Raw genomic sequence first — 18,717 nt, 5'->3', positions numbered from 1 at the left:
TTGTGAACCTTAGGCGAAATTCCCCAAAAATTGCAGTTTCCCTTTAAGGTGGATGGTATTTTTGTGACATCTAGTGGTCATAATAATTTATTACGTTAGACTTATGACAAAGTAAGTTGAATGATGCAAACGTGTTTCCATCCATCCATCCATTTTCTACCGCGTGTCCATTTGTTACTGGATATTTTCTAATGCGCTTCTGCCTTGGGGACTTTGTATGTGTAAGTAATATGCAACAACAGTATCACATTTTAATACTTGTTTATATTGACAAATATGCTTTTAGCATCAAGGGTTGGGGGTTAAATCACCAAAATGATTCCCGGGCGCGGCACCGCTGCTGCCCACTGCTCCCCTCACCTCCCAGGGGGTGAACAAGGGGATGGGTCAAATGCAGAGGACAAATTTCACCACACCTAGTGTGTGTGACAATCATTGTTACTTTAACTTTAACTTTTAGATTACAGTATTGTTCAATTAAGGATACTTATTACAAAAATCTAGCTTGTGTGCTATTGTGTGCTTAGCTGTTATGTAGCTGCTAGCTCCTAGTAGCCTATATTCTACCATGTTTACCTTTTGATTTGATTAAAATACAGGAAAAGACCAACCCTGTGTGCTTATTGGAGGACATTTTGATGTTAACAGGCAGTTATTAGTTTTGCACAAGTGAACACATTGCAGGACTGCTTGTATCGGAGATTGTAGATGCAAGCTGATACCATTCTATCCTTTTTTAAAAAAAATTATATTTTGCTGATTTCAGACCAATATTTGATATTAATATTGAATTGAAACATCCCAAATATATGGTATTCAGGAGTACGTTGAACCGAACCGAAAACCGTGTTATAAAATTAATAAGATCCGAATCGTGGATTTTGTGAACTGCTCCACCCTTTATTGGTACACACTCTTGTCTCAAAGTATGCTTGTATAATCTTTCACTCAAAACTACGCAAAACAGCTGCAGGTGTGTGTGTGATCGCTGGTTCCATAATATTGTTCACTACTAACAGAGCGATAAGTTTCATGGCAAAGTCTGCATTATAAATATTAAATAAATGCGATCAAAAGTTTGCTTACAATGGAGCTTATGGGAGCTGCGCAATTCCGCCTACAAAGCCCTTAAACATTCAAACACATCCATTAGGGCAGAGGTCCCCAAACTACCAAAATCCGGCCCGCGGGAAGTCCCAAGTTTAAAAAAATATATATATATATATATATATATATATATATATATATATATATATATATATATATATATATATATATATATATATATATATATATATATATATATATATATATATATATATATATATATATCTACCACCGTTCAAAAGTTTGGGGTCACCCAAACAATTTTGTGGAATAGCCTTCATTTCTAAGAACAAGAATAGACTGTCGAGTTTCAGATGAAAGTTCTCTTTTTCTGGCCATTTTGAGCGTTTAATTGACCCCACAAATGTGATGCTCCAGAAGCTCAATCTGCTCAAAGGAAGGTCAGTTTTGTAGCTTCTGTAACGAGCTAAACTGTTTTCAGATGTGTGAACATGATTGCACAAGGGTTTTCTAATCATCAATTAGCCTTCTGAGCCAATGAGCAAACACATTGTACCATTAGAACACTGGAGTGATAGTTGCTGGAAATGGGCCTTTATACACCTATGTAGATATTGCACCAAAAACCAGACATTTGCAGCTAGAATAGTCATTTACCACATTAGCAATGTATAGAGTGTATTTCTTTAAAGTTAAGACTAGTTTAAAGTTATCTTCATTGAAAAGTACAGTGCTTTTCCTTAAAAAAAAAAGGACATTTCAATGTGACCCCAAACTTTTGAACGGTAGTGTATATATATATATATATACACATATATATATATATATATATATATATATATATATATATATATATATATATATATATATATATATATATATATATATATATATATATATATATATATATATATACAGTATATATATGTGTGTATATGTACAAACCCCGTTTCCATATGAGTTGGGAAATTGTGTTAGATGTAAATATAAACGGAATACAATGATTTGCAAATCATTTTCAACCCATATTCAGTTGAATATGCTACAAAGACAACATATTTGATGTTCAAACTGATAAACTTTTTTTTTTTTGCAAATAATTAGTAACTTTAGAATTTGATGCCAGCAACACGTGACAAAGAAGTTGGGAAAGGTGGCAATAAATACTGATAAAGTTGAGGAATGCTCATCAAACACTTATTTGGAACATCCCACAGGTGAACAGGCAAATTGGGAACAGGTGGGTGCCATGATTGGGTATAAAAGTAGATTCCATGAAATGCTCCGTCATTCACAAACAAGGATGGGGCGAGGGTCACCACTTTGTCAACAAATGCGTGAGCAAATTGTTGAACAGTTTAAGAAAAACCTTTGTCAACCAGCTATTGCAAGGAATTTAGGGATTTCACCATCTACAGTCCGTAATATCATCAAAGGGTTCAGGGAATCTGGAGAAATCACTGCACATAAGCAGCTAAGCCCGTGACCTTCGATCCCTCAGGCTGTACTGCATCAACAAGCGACATCAGAGTGTAAAGGATATCACCACATGGGCTCAGGAACACTTCAGAAGCCCACTGTCAGTAACTACAGTTGGTCGCTACATCTGTAAGTGCAAGTTAAAACTCTCCTATGCAAGGCGAAAACCGTTTATCAACAACACCCAGAAACGCCGTCGGCTTCGCTGGGCCTGAGCTTATCTAAGATGGACTGATACAAAGTGGAAAAGTGTTCTGTGGTCTGATGAGTCCACATTTCAAATTGTTTTTGGAAACTGTGGACGTCGTGTCCTCCGGACCAAAGAGGGAAAGAACCATCCGGATTGTTATAGGCGCAAAGTTGAAAAGCCAGCATCTGTGATGGTATGGGGGTGTATTAGTGCCCAAGACATGGGTAACTTACACATCTGTGAAGGCGCCATTAATGCTGAAAGGTACATACAGGTTTTGGAGCAACATATGTTGCCATCAAAGCAACGTTACCATGGACGCCCCTGCTTATTTCAGCAAGACGATGCCAAGCCACGTGTTACATCAACGTGGCTTCATAGTAAAAGAGTGCGGGTACTAGACTGGCCTGCCTGTAGTCCAGACCTGTCTCCCATTGAAAATGTGTGGCGCATTATGAAGCCTACCACAACGGAGACCCCCGGACTGTTGAACAACTTAAGCTGTACATCAAGCAAGAATGGGAAAGAATTCCACCTGAGAAGCTTAAAAAATGTGTCTCCTCAGTTCCCAAACGTTTACTGAGTGTTGTTAAAAGGAAAGGCCATGTGACACAGTGGTGAACATGCCCTTTCCCAACTACTTTGGCACATGTTGCAGCCATGAAATTCTAAGTTAATTATTATTTGCAAAAAAAAAAGTCAAAGAGTTTGGGGACCCCTGCATTAAGGTTTTATATACATAATGAAAGTATATACTGTATGTAATGTAGTAACAGGCACATTTATAATAACATTTAATATTTACGTATTTTGATAATTTTAAGCAACGTTTGCTTTTTTTTTCTTCATCACTGATATGTACTCACTGCAGACCTCATGAGAGCCAACAAACATAAAAATATCTCTTACTGTGCCACCTCTGCTCTCATAATCCTTACGAAGAAAAGGGTTGGGGAGGGGTGTGAGGGGTGTGAGGGGTGGGGACCAAGCGTCTTTTCTTGTCGTCATTGCCAGTTTCAGGTCCTAAATGGCTGTCAAAGTGTACCAACTTGTCGGAATACCTACTCAGACGTCTTCTGTCCAGGTGAGATGCCTGATTTATGGCCTACAATAGATTCTCGGGGGCAAAGAAGAGAGAAAGCAGCAGACCACTCGAAGTGAAGTGAATTATATTTATATAGCGCTTTTCTCTAGTGACTCAAAGCACTTTACATAGTGAAACCCAATATCTAAGTTACATTTAAACCAGTGTGGGTGGCACTGGGAACAGGTGGGTAAAGTGTCTTGCCCAAGGACACAACGGAAGTGACTAGGATGGTGGAAGCGGGGATCGAACCTGAAACCCTGAAGTTGCTGGCACGGCCGCTCTACCTACCGAGCTATACCGCCCACTCGATGATGTAAACAAAGGCACATATGGAAATTATCACGGCGCTGCTATAAATAGTTTGTCTGAAGTAGCGCTTATAATAATATCACCAATACTTGATTAATATTCAAATCACAAAATGTAAATGGAGTAATATTAACGGTTTTTGAATGGTTATTTATTGGATTTTTTGGCCGAAATACAGGAGCTTCCATTGGCTCCACTGTAAGCAGACTTTTACTAACAAGTTAAAATGCATTAAAAAAAATGTTTTAAATCCATCTGTCGTCATGTCTTTCATAATGATTGTGTACGAGAGGCAAAATTCCTAATAAAGTGCAGTTCCCCTTTAAGTTGTGTCCAATGTGCATTGCTATTAATACTTGTCCTCCTGGGGGCTGTACCATGCTAAATGTGTCATGATGGAGTTGCTGACTAAAATACTAATTATACCAATGCTTTCTGTATTTGCAGGATTCTCAGAGCTTCCCTGAGTCTTACCCCGAGCTCCCGAAACAGGACACAGTGGAGAGCAGTGTTCTTCAGAAGCATATTTTGAAGATGGCAGCCATACTGGATGTACAGAACCTCTTTTGGGATCATTCAGTGGAAGCCTACTAAAGTCTTTACCCAGGACCAAAAAAAGAAACAAATCTTCACACATACTCAGATGCCGCAGCCTTTTGTAGCATTTTATTTGTTTATTTATAAGCTGACAAGTAAGTAATACTTGTCATGTTTTTTTGCCATATTTCCTCCCAAAAGTAATGAAGGCACACGACCAGTTCAACCAAAACTGGTCAACATTACTTACAAACTATTCCAGACTTAATATTGAATTACTTATATGACTTCATTGCATGTTTTTTTCAGAAAAGCATCCTTAGCATAACTGCCTACTTTTTACTAGATAAGTAGTTTTTGTGTTTTGTTTAAGCTTAAAAAAGTATTGTATATGGTCAAAATTGCACAAATAATGCATATATAAAATACTCTCACCATGCCCTTGATGACCAATTATTAAAGGAGCCATATGTAGTAATGTGGCAGTGCAATCACTGTCAAAATTCTGTAGTCCCCTCCCACTCTCCATGACTGAGGTTGCCAGATACGAATCCGAATCCTACTCCAAGGAACTTCAAATGGCAATCGAAGAGTCCTACGCTGTAGGTTTCTCTTGTTTATGCTTCTTGCAAGATGGTTTACTAAGTAATTATGACACATTTTACTGTTGTCGATTAGCCAAATGTATTTGCAAAGTTACGCAGCAATATTTTAGTCGGGAGTCTGGACAGATAGTTGGTATTATCCTGCTAAAGTGTTTAGTTTGACCGCACGGACCACCATCGAAATATATCATGTATAATAATATACAATATATTATATATCGCATAGGCCTACTTTGACGGCAAGTCAAGGCCAACAGTAAAATTACCGCCGCATTTCGTTCAGCATAACTCCACGTTGCATCCAACGTGCCGCACTGCATTCACTTCCATGTACGCACATCACCATCTTTCAGTGCAGAGTGCGATTCTATGAGCCAACCCACGTTACGCAAAAACCATGTTACGCATAAACCATGTCAGTTGGATGACACATCGACATACAGGCTAACGGGCATACAGTATATTTCCCCCGTTAGCCTATATGTCGATGTGTCATTGACCGGGCTAGCATGCTAAGCATTACACTAGGAACTGAGCACCATCACACTAAGCATTTGTTGCACAAACATACTAGCTTTGTTAGACAAGATCATAGACTGTATTGGAAATACAGTTTACATACGAAATATCCATTTCCATTTATTACAAGTAATAAGAAAACGTAAATGCCTTACTTACCTGGAAATTAGCAAGTTTGGCATTAGATGAAAAAATCTTCTCCGCCTTCAATCGTCTCCATCTTTCAAAGGCATCCGCGATAGAAATCCTCGTTTTGTTCCTGGCTTTGTCATGCTTAAGTTGAGAATCGTAACTACGCCTTTTAGATTTACTAAGGTCTGACATGTTTAGTAGCTTTACCAGTGGCAGTAGCTTGAAGAAGAGGGGGGTGCGTAACTGGCAACCTGGATGTAACACACTCACAAAATTTCTAATTGGTCAAACGGTGGAGCGCAGGGCATCGAAATGAAAACAATAACAAGATTTCGGGGCTGTATATCTAATTTTGAAATGAGCATAACTGAGCTGTTATCAGTTATACCGTTATCAGCTACAGAGGTATTCAAAAAGAACATGATTTAATTATGCCTTTTGATATATCAGGGCCATTTAATGATGACTTGACATGAAATTTCTACATATGGCCCCTTTAACTAGAAACCCATAAGACTCATAAATATCAATCAAAATAAAAAGAAGGAACGTATCTGAGTTCTGGCGGATTTGGATATTAATACAAATATTGCATTAACACTTAAATTGGTCAAAATGCACTGAAATATGGCAACTGGTTAGAATATAGAGTAGTTAATCGATGTAGATTATAACATATTTTAAATGTTTATACTATTTATTACTGTGTACACGATGTATATAAATGTCTATCTGATGTGATCGTTAGAAATAGGCTCCTATTTTTAAGTGATGTTGCATTTTCACTTCAACTTTGTATCACTTTTTTTTGTTTTCAGAAATATCCTCTTTGCCAACAATCGGTCATCTGCTTTGGGAGGCGGATCTGAAATCTTTGTATTTGTATGTATAATGTATTGGATAATGTCGATGATATTTTTCTACCACGTGTAAACTAATGTATTGACTTGAATATAAGATAACCCTTTCCTTTACAAGACATGGAAAAATAATTTGTTTTAGTGCTGTTGAATAGTAATGTAATGTAAAAAAAAATGGGCTTAATTACCCCGCGAACCTGAGAGGGACAAGCGGTAGAAAAATGCATGGATGGATGCTTAATTACACTATTTAATCGTGATTATTCACAATTACAGTTAATCTTTTTTTTTATTTGTACTTATATTATTTTGACACAAATGTAGTTTGTCAAAAATGTCATACAGAAACATTTAAAGATAAATTGCGTGATTATTCTGCATTTACACATAAATGCGATCATATTTTGTGATTAATCGCAAACTTTGACAGTCCTGCTTTATATTAAAGTCGTGATTAAAATCGTTCCGTTAATACCATTTATCATATTTTAGGAATCACATTGCTTCGCTGCTCAACAGTTACTGTTTCATTGATCAAAGTTAATGAAAAAAAATGGCGTCAAAACTCCTACACGCCAAGGATGCGTTAACGCTTGTTTTGATTGATTGATTGATTGAGACTTGTATTAGTAGATTGCACAGTACAGTACATATTCTGTACAATTGACCACCACCCGAATAAGTTTTTCAACTTGTTTAAGTCGGGGTCCACGTTAATCAATTCATTGTCATGTTTGGTTCGGTTATAATTAACTCTAGTGTGCATTCTGGTGCCACTCTTGTCAAGTTTTGAACACAATCTAACTAAACCATGATGCGCACCAAACAAACTTGCCAGCAAAATAAAACATGCAGAAATTAGGGATGAGTACTTTTCACGTTTGAACCGATACGGTTCTAATTCCCGGTACCTGGGAAATTAGTACTGGTGCAAATTTTCTGTATTTTTGTGTTAAAAATAAGTGTTTTTGGTAACACTTTAGTATGGGGAACATATTCACCATTAATTATTTGCTTATTAAAGCAACAAAGACTTAAAGGCCTACTGAAACCCACTACGACCGACCACGCAGTCTGATAGTTTATATATCAATGATGAAATCTTAACATTGCAACACATGCCAATACGGCCGGGTTAACTTATAAACTGCAATTTTAAATTTCCCGCTAAACTTCCGGTTGAAAAACTCCTTTGGATATGACGTATGCGGGTGACGTCACGACGGCAACGGAAGTATTCGTACCCAATGTGTCACCATACAAACTGCTATGTTTTCATCGAACAATTCCACAGTATTCTGGACATCTGTGTTGGTGAATCTTTTGCAATTTGTTTAATGAACAATGGAGATGGCAAAGAAGAAAGTTGTAGGTGGGATCGGTGTATTAGCGGCTGGCTGTAGCAACACAACAAGGAGTACTTACTTGGATAGCAGACGCCTAGCGGATGCTAGCCGCCAACCGCACGGATGATCGTGTGAAGTCCTTCGTCGCGCCGTCGATCGCTGGAACGCAGGTGAGCACGGGTGTTGATGAGCAGATGAGGGCTGGCTGGCGTAGGTGGAGCGCTAATGTTTTTATCATAGCTCTGTGAGGTCCGGTTGCTAAGTTGCTAAGTTAGCTTCAGCGTCGTTAGCAACAGCATTGTTAAGCTTTGCCAGGCTGAGAATTATTAACCGTGTAGTTACATGTACATGGTTTAATAGTATTGTTGATCTTCTGTCTATCCTTCCAGTCAGGGATTTATTAATTTTGTTTCTATCTGCATTTGAACCAGATGCTATCACGTTAGCTCAGTAGCTAAAGAGCTTCGCTGATGTATTGTCGTGGAGATAAAAGTCACTGTGAATGTCCATTTCGCGTTCTCGACTCATTTTCAAGAGGATATAGTATCCTAGGTGGTTTAAAATACGAATCCGTGATCCACAATAGAAAAAAGGGGAGTGTGTGGAATCCAATGAGACCTTGTACCTAAGTTACGGTCAGAGCGAAAAAAGATACACCCTGCACTGCCTCTCTAGTTCTTCACTCTAACGTTCCTCATCCACGAATCTTTCATCCTCGCTCAAATTAATGGGGTAATCGTCGCTTTCTCGGTCCGAATCTCTCTCGCTCCATTGTAAACAACGGGGAATTGTGAGGAATTCTACCTCCTGTGACGTCACGCTACTTCCGGTACAGGCAAGACTTTTTTTTATCAGCGACCAAAAGTTGCGAACTTTATCGTCGTTGTTCTATACTAAATCCTTTCAGCAAAAATATGGCAATATCGCGAAATGATCAAGTATGACACATAGAATGGATCTGCTATTCCCGTTTAAATAAAAAAAATTCATTTCAGTAGGCCTTTAATTTAGAGTTATTTGGACACTAGTGGTTAGGGTTAGGCCTACTAATAAGCGTTTAGGGTTAGTTAGCTCTTCTTACTGGTTGTATAATAAGGCCATGCAGAATAACGCATTAATAAGTACTTAATAATGACTAATTAAGAGCCAATATGTTACTAATTTGCATGTTAATAAGCAGCTAATTAATGGTGAATATGTGTTCCCCATACTAAAATGTTACCGTGTTTTTTAATTTAACAATGAGCTGTTAATGATAACTGTACTGTCCAGTTGTTAGATCTTGTTTTCTTGGACTCTAAGTCTCATTTGCATGTAACTATGTTGTAGATTTTGCATGCAGTTACAATTCCAAGATGTTAGATGGCAGTAGTGTATCGGTTAGTTAGGATGTAGTCTTTGCCATTAAGTGTCTATGAATGTTCTCATTCATCCAGGTCATTGTCATCTCAGGGCATTCAATCGATCACAACTGGACTGTTTGGTTTGTCTTAGAAGTTCATCAGTTCATGCTCGTAGACTTAGATTGGTCAGATCGAGTCTAGCGGCTGGTGCCAGAAATGTGCCAGTTTTGTCTTTTGTTGAGTCCTACAAAGTGATTATACTATAAGTATTGCACAACAATTATTTGATTGTAACATGCATCTTAGTTGAAGAATTGATCATCAAATTAGGAGGTGTTGAAATCACCATGTACAATTGCTAATGCTAATCGGTAGCATGTCGTATGGTATTTTCAATGTTAATTAGCACTGAGCTAGCACATTTTCAAAAGTCAGTTCAGTTTCAGTTCATTTCGAACATGCGTACGATACAATGTAATGCATCACATATTTCCAGTTGTTTCATTACGGCACGTCCGAAAAGGAGTAGGAAGAAGCAGAGTTTATTTAATCCTACACCTTTTCATACCATAGCAATTTTATCCCATTTCCTTGTTCTCTGTAACAGAACAGTGAACAAATAAATAACATACCATAGTAAGTAAACAAATATATAAATAATCTTTATCTCAAAAAAAGGGTTCAAGATGTTCATCATAATTCTTGTTCTGTGTACTTTGTGAACACTTGCAGTTTGAACAGTCTCTTAAACTGAATCATATTGGTGCTATGTTTGATTTCTTTGGTTATCCATTCCATAGTTTAATTCCACATACTGATATGCTAAATGTTTTAAGTGTTGTACGTGCATACGAATGTTTTCAATGAGATTTTCCTCTTAGGTTATATTTCTCCTCTTTTGTTAAGAAAAGTTGTTGTACATTCTTGAGTAGCAGGTTATAGTTTGCTTTGTACATAATTTTAGCTATGTCAAGTCTTACTTTTGAGTGCTTTCTAGCAGGCAACATTAGCTAGAGACTGTCCGCTCCTGTTGCTTATTTCCCCGCCAAAATGCAAGCGGACGTGACGTAATGTGCAACAAATATGGATTTGTTTGATTTTATGTAAATCGATACCAGGTAGTACCGATGGAATAGAGTCAGTACCTATAAAGTACCCAATTCAGTACCCATCCCTAGCAGATATTAGCACTGCCTGGACATCTGCTCTGTCTCATATTTTAACATCGCTTGCATCAAAGTCTTACAATGCACAGATGTTATTTTTGAGGCATTAGTTGAAGATGTAGTTTATCAACAAGTTGTTTTGTCAAAAGTTGGTCAACTTGATTGTCACTGTGAAGATAGCGCCAAGATTAGCTGCCGTGTTGTCGTTCGCATTGTCCACCCTTAACCCGAATATGGAAGGCCAATTGTGGAATTGATTGATTGATTGAAACTTTTATTAGTAGATTGCACAGTTCAGTACATATTCCGTACAATTGACCACTAAATGGTAACACCCGAATAAGTTTTTCAACTTGTTTAAGTCGGGGTCCACGTAATCAATTCATGGTAAATATCGATGGAATATCTTCATCGATCGCCACAATGTAATAATGTCAAATAAGACAAATACTGCACTGTAATACATGTGAGACTTAATTTACACTTACTTCAGACCAGGGGTTGGCAACCCAAAATGTTGAAAGGGCCATATTGGACCAAAAATACAACCAAAAAAAAAATCTGTCTGGAGCCGCAAGAAATGTAAAGCCTTATATAAGTGTTATAATGAAGGCAACACATGATGTAAGTGTCTATATTAGCTATATTAGCCTACTATCAAAATGACTATGTGTTGCAGGCTGACGCAAATCTTCATTGACAGAAATGTTGAAATGTATTATTTATTCTACACAATTTTACAACATTGGAACACATTACTAAAATGTAGGCTTTTCAGAGGGTGTGATAACTCCTGGAAATTACTGGCTTAGAATGGCCAAAGGTATAGATGTGTGTGTCCAAGTTAAAGGAAACGGAAACTACAAATAAAATAACCTCAAATATACCTAAAATAAGAGGCACAATGATGCATGTGATGTACATATGTACATACAGCTAGCATCGATTAGCTTGCAGTCATGCAGTGAGCAAACATGCCTGATTAGCACTCCACACAAGTCAATAACATCAACAAAGCTCACCTTGGTGGATTCACGCACAGCATAAAAGGTTTGATGGAAAAATAGAGACAAAGGAGGAGTGGCATAAAACACGTCTTTCTGTGGCAGCATCAAGGAAAGTTGTACATGTAAACAAACTACGGTGCATTCAAGGACTTCCGAAATTAGGACAAAACGGTACGCGCCAAATAAGTGAAGCATGTTTAATGTAAACAGTGGGATTTCTAACAATTAGGAAGGTTTGTGTCATGTGTGTCCACATACAGAAAACATATTAAAACCAAACTTTTTTTTTTTCCATTTTCATACATTTTTTAAAAAGCTCCAGGGAGCCACTATGGTGGCGCTAAAGAGACGCTTGTGGCTCGAAAGCCGCGCGTTGCCCACCCACGTTTTAAACCAACAATATGATTTAAAAACAATAATAATACAGTCTGTGAGGTAATAAAACCGCGACATTTGAAGCATGATGTGGCGAATATATACAACTCCACGAAGAATATAAAATGACCTCTCTTTTTCCAGATTTTCTATGTAAAAAAACATATGCTTACATTCTTGTCTTATATTCAGGTCAATATTGTAATGCAGTTTAATTTTCATGTTGTTTACATTTGTTTTGCCCAACCTATCCTTAACTCAAAGAAGAATACGATACATTTAAATTACTTGCCCCAATCTGAGGCTCTGTGAAAAACTTCCTAACAGCTTCAAATCCAAGTTTATTTTGTTTGTTTTTTGAAGAAAAACCTTTTGGGCAGGTCCCTCCAAGAGTAGTAATATGCTCAGTAAGCGCCTTTTTTTTTTCTCTTCTCCACAATATATGTTCTGTGATTCTGAGATCACCACAGTTGCAATTTGAGGAATCGAAGCACAATGAAAATGAAACAAGTGTGTAAAGTTTAAGAACAACACTTTTTTTGTACGTTTAGAACATGTGAATATATATGTTGTGTTTTGTGCTGTTAATACCATGAGCATGAACATTTGACTTGTGTAAGAAAATATTCTAGTTTGAACCAATTGTGGTCAAAGGAATGATGTTTTTTACGGCACCGCCTAGTTTCATTTGTGTAGTGTTGTATTGTTGCAAAATTTTGTGTTGTCAAAATATACAGTAGAAGGGGGATTCATACGGCACCATCATCAGGGATTTACCTGACACATGAAACGGGACGATTTTGGGGGGGAGTGCACTATCCACTTTAGCGACCAGATGGCAGTAGAGTGGTAAATATCTTAACATGTGTTGTTGTGGCAATGCCAACTTTGACCACAGCGTCGTTGCTATGTAGAGTGGCGCTTTTCATTAGTTTCCGCACACCGCATGGCAAAATGTTGAACCAGGAATGGGGCTCTATGAATCCCTTCTCTACTTCAAACAATTAAGTGAATGGCGAGCTCCCAGAAGCCTTTGCATCAAATGCTCGTATCCATGTGCTCTTTTTATGTCCATTGCAAAAAAAAGTTTTTTGTTAAAAAAAAAAAAAGGGGGGGAATAATTTCAGTTAACATATTTTTAGCTAAAAAAAAAAAAAAAGTTGGGGGAGTGTTAACTTCTATGAAAGAACTATTTATGTTGCAGTAAAAGTGGAAAATATGTTAGATTTTGTGGAATTAGCCACATGAAAGCAAACGTACATATCAACACACGCACGGACGTGCATATTGGGCCAACATGTTTGTTTATGCCATGGGTCTTCAGTATTTTCCAGGCTAGGGACCCCCAAGCTGATGGAGAGCAGGAACCTCCTACTTTTATACACTGTATAATAAAAATGTGTTTTACAGTTGTGCTCATAAGTTTATATAACCTGGGAGAATTTATGATTTCTTGGCCATTCTTCAGAAAATATGAATGATAACACAAAAAGTAGCCAAAAAGTTCAACGTTAGTCTCATCACTCCAGATTACTTTGGTCCAGAAGTTTTGAGGCTTGTCTCTGTGCTGTTTGGCGTAATGTAAGCGATATACTTTGTGACTTTTGCGCAGAAATGGCTTTCTTCTGGCGACTCGACCATGCAGCCCATTTTTCTTCAAGGGCCTCCTTTTTGTGCATGTTGAAACAGCCACACCACAATTTTTCAGAGAGTCCTGTATTTCAGCTGAAGTTACTTGTGGATTTTTCTTTGCACCTTGAACAATTTTCCTGGCAGTTGTGGTTGAAATCTTTGCTGGTCTACCTGAATCCCTCATTTTCCTCTTCTTAATCAGCGTTTGAACACTGCCGATTGGCATTCTCAATTCCTTGGATATCTTTGTATACCCCTTTCCTGTTTTATGCAGTTCAATTACCTTTTCTCGCAGACCCTCTGGCAATTATTTTGCCTTCCCCATGACTCAGAATCCAGAAACATCTGTGCAGCACTGGATGAAAGATGCAATGGTCTGTCAGAAGCCCAGAAACTCACTGACCTTTTAAACAGACACATTAATTAAAAACAAACAGGTCACAGGTGAGGATTGGAACCTTGATTGGCCATTCAAATCTGTTTGTGTCAACTTTTGTGCATGTTATCAGATCAAAGTCACTGGGGTATGTAAACTTTTGATCAGGGTCATTTGGGTACTTTCTTTTGTCATTTTGATTTAAAAAGAGTAAACACAGTTGTTTGCCAATAAATAGCTTCACACAACCATTAATTATGAGTGGAAGAAAGGTTTTTGTCTTATCATTCATATTCTCTGAAGAATGGACAAGAAATCATAAATTCTCCCAGGATATGCAAACTTATCAAACTGGTCCTAAAGGTAAATTGTGCAATACTAAAATACTCAAATAATACAGCTAATCCCTAGCTGGCAACTAGTGTGCTAATCGCTGCTATTTGCTACTTGGCAACTAGCGCATTAATTGTTAGCTGGTAGCTACTGCAGCTGGCAAAAAGAGCGCTAATCGCTAGCGATTTTAAATACTAACGTGAATACGATGAGAATGATTCATGCACGTTACATTGAGTCGGGTGGCCATGCCACATGCCTGTTCTACACTGCACCACAATGTGTTGCACACATGTTAATGTTTAAAGACATTTCAATCTGGGGGGAAATTGCAAGGAGGAATTTAAAAAAATATGCATTTAAAAAAATGTCTTGACTCCCCTGTTGAAGACCTCGGGTCTATCCTGTTTTACCCTGTTTCCCGGTCCCTTGGCCCTGTGGCCATGTTTTGTCTGTTTCACAGCAGGTGGTCTGTAAGTGTGATTCATGTGTTATGATGCGCACTCTGAAGATTTAAGTTCAAGTAACGCAGAGATGTTAATGTTTATAAGTAGCATGTTTGTTGAGAGTATTAAGTGCCAAAGACTGACTTTGTTTCTGTGTTGCCAAAAGGAAGACAATAAAATGTAAAAGGGATTGTTTCTCTTTTGTGGCACCAACTCCTCCTACAGTACATTTATTAGCCTGAACATACAAAACCCAAAACCAGTGAAGTTGGCACGTTGTGTGAACCGTAAATAAAAACAGAATACAATGATTTGCCAATCCTTTTCTATTTATATTCAATTGAATAGACTGCAAAGACAAGATATTTAATGTTCGAACTGAGAAACTTTATATTTTTTGCAAATAATCAGCAACACATAGCAAAAAAGTTGGCACAGGGGCATTTTACCACTGTGTTACATGGCCTTTCCTTTTAACAACACTCAGTAAACATTTGGGAACTGAGGAGAATGTGGCTTGGCATTGTCTTGCTGAAATAAGCAGGGGCGTCCATGAAAAAGACGTTGCTTGGATGGCAACATATGTTGCTCCAAAACCTGTATGTACCTTTCAGCATTAATGGTGCCTTCACAGATGTGTAAGTTACCCATGCCTTGGGCACTAATACACCCCAATGGTTATTTCCCTCTTTGTTCCAGAGGACACGACATCCACAGTTTCCAAAAACAATTTGAAATGTGGACTCGGCAGACAACAGAACACTTTTCCAATTCGCATCAGTCCATCTTAGATGAGCTCGGGTTCAGCAAAGCCGGCAGCGTTTCTGGGTGTTGTTGATAAATGGTTTTCGCTTTGCATAGTAGAGTTTTAACTTGCACTTACAGATGTAGCGACGAACTGCGGTTACTGACATTGGTTTTCTAAAGTGTTCCTGAGCCCCTGTGGTGATATCCTTTACACACTGATGTCACTTTTTGATGCAGTACCGCCCGAGTGATCGAAGGTCCGTAATATCATGGCTTACGTGCAGTGATTTCTCCAGATTCTCTGAACCTTTTCATGATACTACGGACCGTAGATGGTGAAATCCCTAAATTCCTTGCAATAGCTCGTTGACAAATGTTGTTCTTAAACTGTTGGACAATTTTCTCACGCATTTGTTCACAAAGTGGTGACCCTCACCCCATCCTTGTTTGTGAATGAGTGAGCATTTCATTGAAGCTGCTTTTATACCCAATCATGGCACCCACCTGTTCCCAATTAGCCTGTTCACCTGTGGGATGTTCCAAATAAGTGTTTGATGAGCATTCCTCAACTTTCTCAGTCTTTTTTGCCACTTGTGCCAGATTTTTTGAAACATGTTGCAGGCATCAAATTTCAAATAAGCTAATATTTGCAAAAAATATCAAATGTTTTCCAGTACGAACATTAAGTATCTTGTCATTGCAGTCCATTCAATTGAATATAGGTTGAAAAGGATTTGCAAATCATTGTATTCTGTTTTTATTTACACAACGTGCCAACTTCACTGGTTTTGGGTTTTGTATTTAGGGATTTCATCATCTACACGTCTACACAATTACCTGGAGGCAGTCACCACAGCTCACATACTTCAAACAAAAGTCAGAATTTCTCTGTAATTGTTGGTCCAAAGCCAATGAGGATGGAAAAATTATTTTTGTTCACGTTTATTGCGCGGAGTGCATCATATACGGCCGCAAAATTATATATTAACAAAATAAAAGCATGTTGTATTGTAAGTTTATAGCTGGAGTATGTTTAAATCTACATTTCAACATATTATTATGGTTTATTTTGTGAGGAAAACTATTGTCAAAACGACCACTTTGCTTGCGTGTGAATTTTTTGGTCAAGGGTTGGGGAAGGAGCTTCAAATAAAACTAGATGAGGCAAATCCTGAAGGATTTGCATATGAATGCTCCAATGCTGAAGTTGAACTGAAATGTTGACAGAATGTAGTATGAATGTAAGAATAGTTTGAATGTTGAAGTCTTTGAATTTCCAGGAAAACCGGAATTTAAAGATTAAAGTACCAATGATTGTCACACACACACTAGATGTGGTGAAATTTGTCCTCTGCATTTGTCCCATCCCCTTGGGGAGCAGTGGGCAGCAGCGGCGCCGCGCCCGGGAATCATTTTTGGTGATTTAACCCCCAACTCCAACCCTTTGTTGCTGAGTGCCAAGCAGGGAGGTTATGGGTCCCATTTTTATAGTCTTTGGTAATTTGGTTTGGAACTTGGGAAAGTGTTAGTTTAAATGTCCAGGATAAGAGGAATGTGTTGATGTTGGAATGGTTTGAATAGGATGAAAAATGTGGAAATTGTGCAACTTGGAAAAAATGTCCCATTTATTTCAATGGGAACTTCCTGGAAATTTTGGGAAAAGCAGGATTTTTTTTGGTAAAAGATTAGGAGCATGAATGTTGTAAATGAGCAGAATTGGTTGGTGTTAGAATTGTTTGAATCGGTCAAGAAATGTTGAAGTAGTAAATGGTATAAGTAAATTTCGGTAAAATCTGGAATTTAAAAAAAAATGGTAAAAAAAACTTGAATGGTCTGAAAGAGTTGAAATGGTTGATGTTGGAATTTTTCAAATCGGTCGAGAAATGTTGAAGATGTAACATGTTGAATTGAGACATGGTTTTACGGAATTCCTGGAATTTCGGGAAAACCGTGAAATTTTTCAGTTCAAAAAACAACTTCATTTTTTGTTCTGATTAAGAGGAATGTTTTGACGGTGGAACGGTTGAAATGCGTTGAAAAATGTGGAAGGAGTAGTCGCCAAAAAAAAAAGGTGGAAATAGGGCTTTGAAAACCAACAATTCTGGAAAATCCTGGAATTTTTTTGAATGTGGAAAAGTAGTAGTTTAAATTTCCAGGATGGTGGAATGTGTTAAAGGTGGAATGGTTTGAATCGGTTGAAAAATGTGGAAATGGTGGAAGTTTGAAAAAAGGCCAATTCATTTTGAATGAGGAAAATGTCCCGGAAAACCTGGAATTCTGGGAAATCTGGGAACTTTTGGAATTTCTCAAGGGAAAGCCTGCAATTCCCGAATAGGCTGAACAGTTTGAAGTTGGAACGGTTTGAATCAGTTGAAAAATGTGGACGGTAGAGCGCGCCACAATCTGGAGAAAAATAATAATAATTCCTATTGCTCCAAATGAGCAAGATGCAGCCCTAATGTTTTCATAGGCTCTCCTCTTCAGTTCGTTGGAGCGACAGGAAGTTCCGCTGTTTTTAGGGATTTGGCTCTTTTGACTCGGCTCAATAAAAGAGGTCATTAGTTTCACAATTTTATTGGTTTACATTTTATGTATATATAAAAACAATTAATATATGCGCCTAATACATTGTTATTGTTTAAAAACAATACGCATTATGTCAGGTTTTTAAAAGTATATATATTATCTAACATAGACTTAGACTTAGACAAACTTTAATGATCCACAGGGGAAATTGTTCCACATAGTAGCTCAGTTACAAAGGATGGAAAGGGTAAGGCTGGAAGGATAATGCTGGTATAAAGTAGAGTAAAAATGTACCGTAGTATAGCAATATAAAATATAACATATATGTAATATTTACAAATAGAGATGTCAGGCCGATATTACCGATAATATCGGCCGATAAATGCTTTAAAATGTAATATCGGAAATTTATCGGTATCGGTTTTTCTATTATCGGTATTGTTTTTTTTTGTTTTGTTTCGTTTTTTTTTTATTAAATCAACATAAAAAACACAAGATACACTTACAATTAGTGCACCAACCCAAAAAACCTCCCTCCCCCATTCACACAAAAGGGTTGTTTCTTTCTGTTATTAATATTCTGGTTCCTACATTATATATCAATATAGATCAATACAGTCTGCATGGGATACAG

General features: G+C 37.6%; 1 protein-coding gene across 4 annotated transcripts in view; it reads left to right on the top strand.

Annotated features, from left to right (window-relative positions):
• The window catches only part of scai (suppressor of cancer cell invasion), a 92,108-nt gene that overhangs the window by 69,118 nt on the left and 4,273 nt on the right, over positions 1-18,717 (top strand). For 2 of the 4 annotated variants that reach the window (XM_062031512.1, XM_062031511.1), the window contains one exon: positions 4,581-15,166. In XM_062031512.1, the coding sequence (XP_061887496.1) occupies positions 4,581-4,727 (147 nt within the window). In that variant the 3' untranslated portion in view covers positions 4,728-15,166. Of the gene's footprint in view, positions 1-4,580; positions 15,167-18,717 lie in introns of those variants that run through there. The other 2 variants (XR_009823664.1, XR_009823663.1) reach the window with 2 other exon arrangements.

This window comes from Entelurus aequoreus, linkage group LG21 (genome assembly GCF_033978785.1).
Source record: "Entelurus aequoreus isolate RoL-2023_Sb linkage group LG21, RoL_Eaeq_v1.1, whole genome shotgun sequence".
NCBI lineage: Eukaryota > Metazoa > Chordata > Actinopteri > Syngnathiformes > Syngnathidae > Entelurus > Entelurus aequoreus.
Note: the sequence above shows the minus strand (reverse complement) of the source record. Positions and strands in the feature narration are given on the sequence as shown.